Genomic DNA, 1,200 nt, shown 5'->3' on the forward strand with positions numbered 1-1,200 from the left:
CAACAAGAAAATCCTGTCCTCTGACATGCTGCTGATGATCAGCAAGAAAAGCAACATACAAATTGAGGCACACCCAATAATGAATAATAACCTGTTAAATTGTTGGACGAATTGTGTTTTCCATCGTAACTTGGTCTCTAAATGTGATCTTTTTTTTTTTTTTTTTTTTTTACAGTTTTTATTAGGAACTGAGTATAATATAAGCAAGTTAATGATCAGGGCAGGTCTTTAAAAACAGCTTGATCCTTTATTTAAGTTACAAAGGAAATAGGTATTCTTATACTAAATCGATTAAGTAAAAACGTAAAGTTAGGAACAAATAAGTTGAAAGATCAAATAAGTGGTATTACTTGAAAGATGTCACAACAAAAGCGGCCTGTAGGCCATTTAACCTACTTGGCAACAACGTTTCTACAATTTACTACTGTATGTGACAGCTTAAGTAATACAAATTAAAACCGGAACAGCTGTTGCACATTGAGTAAACAGGCGCAAAGTTACCCTGACTGCGGCAACTCTGCTGGCCAAACGGGTCACGGTGTGTCCACTGCAGGAGCCGGTTAAACAGTGGGAACAGATGAGTTTTTGCTCGGTGCCACAGAACCACTCTAAATCGGACTCGTGATCCACACACAGCTCACATTCCACAGAAAAGATCCCGGACTCGGCGTCGGAGGCAGTCGGTGATGTGGCGCCGCCGCCGCAGGTGCTCGGACACGCCACGGTGCCCGTGTGCTGCTCGTCCTGAGCCTTCATACCTCCGGCCAACACAGAGAAAATAGGTTGCTCAAACTCCACATCCATGCTGTTTAAGGTTTCCTTCGGTGTAGATGAGCATGTTAAATCGCAATTTGTGAATTCCTCGGTCATGGCACAATAACGCAGCAGGTGCACCGGCAGAGTGGAGTCACACCTACAGTACAACGCTGTAACACAGGTGGAACAGGTGAGCGGAACACGGAAGTGACACGGACATGAGAGGCCAGAGCTGGAAGTTTTCTGCTTCACTGGTTTAAAGTGGTTCCAGGTTGTCAGCTGCCAGCTGCCTTGTAGTTTTAAAACATGAATCACAAACAAATATTTGTCAAATCCAGGAAAAAGTGTCTGCAGAGTAGCCTTATAGCCCATATTTCCTTTACCTATTGTCCTCCTATATAGTTTTGCCTCTTAAAACATATGATTCCCTAACTGAGGCATTTT

The 1,200-nt window shown here is 43.1% G+C and overlaps 1 protein-coding gene across 1 annotated transcript in view; it reads right to left on the bottom strand.

The window, feature by feature from the left end:
• bspry (B-box and SPRY domain containing) overlaps nt 1-976 on the bottom strand; it is a gene marked incomplete at both ends in the record, with an annotated part of 8,499 nt that extends 7,523 nt beyond the window's left edge. Inside the window, 2 exon segments of the mRNA XM_079257041.1 lie at nt 502-919; nt 921-976. Coding sequence (XP_079113167.1) covers nt 502-919; nt 921-976 — 474 coding nt within the window.
• Between the last annotated feature and the right edge of the window lie 224 nt (nt 977-1,200).

This window comes from Telmatherina bonti, assembly GCF_933228915.1.
Source record: "Telmatherina bonti genome assembly, chromosome: 17".
Lineage (NCBI taxonomy): Eukaryota > Metazoa > Chordata > Actinopteri > Atheriniformes > Telmatherinidae > Telmatherina > Telmatherina bonti.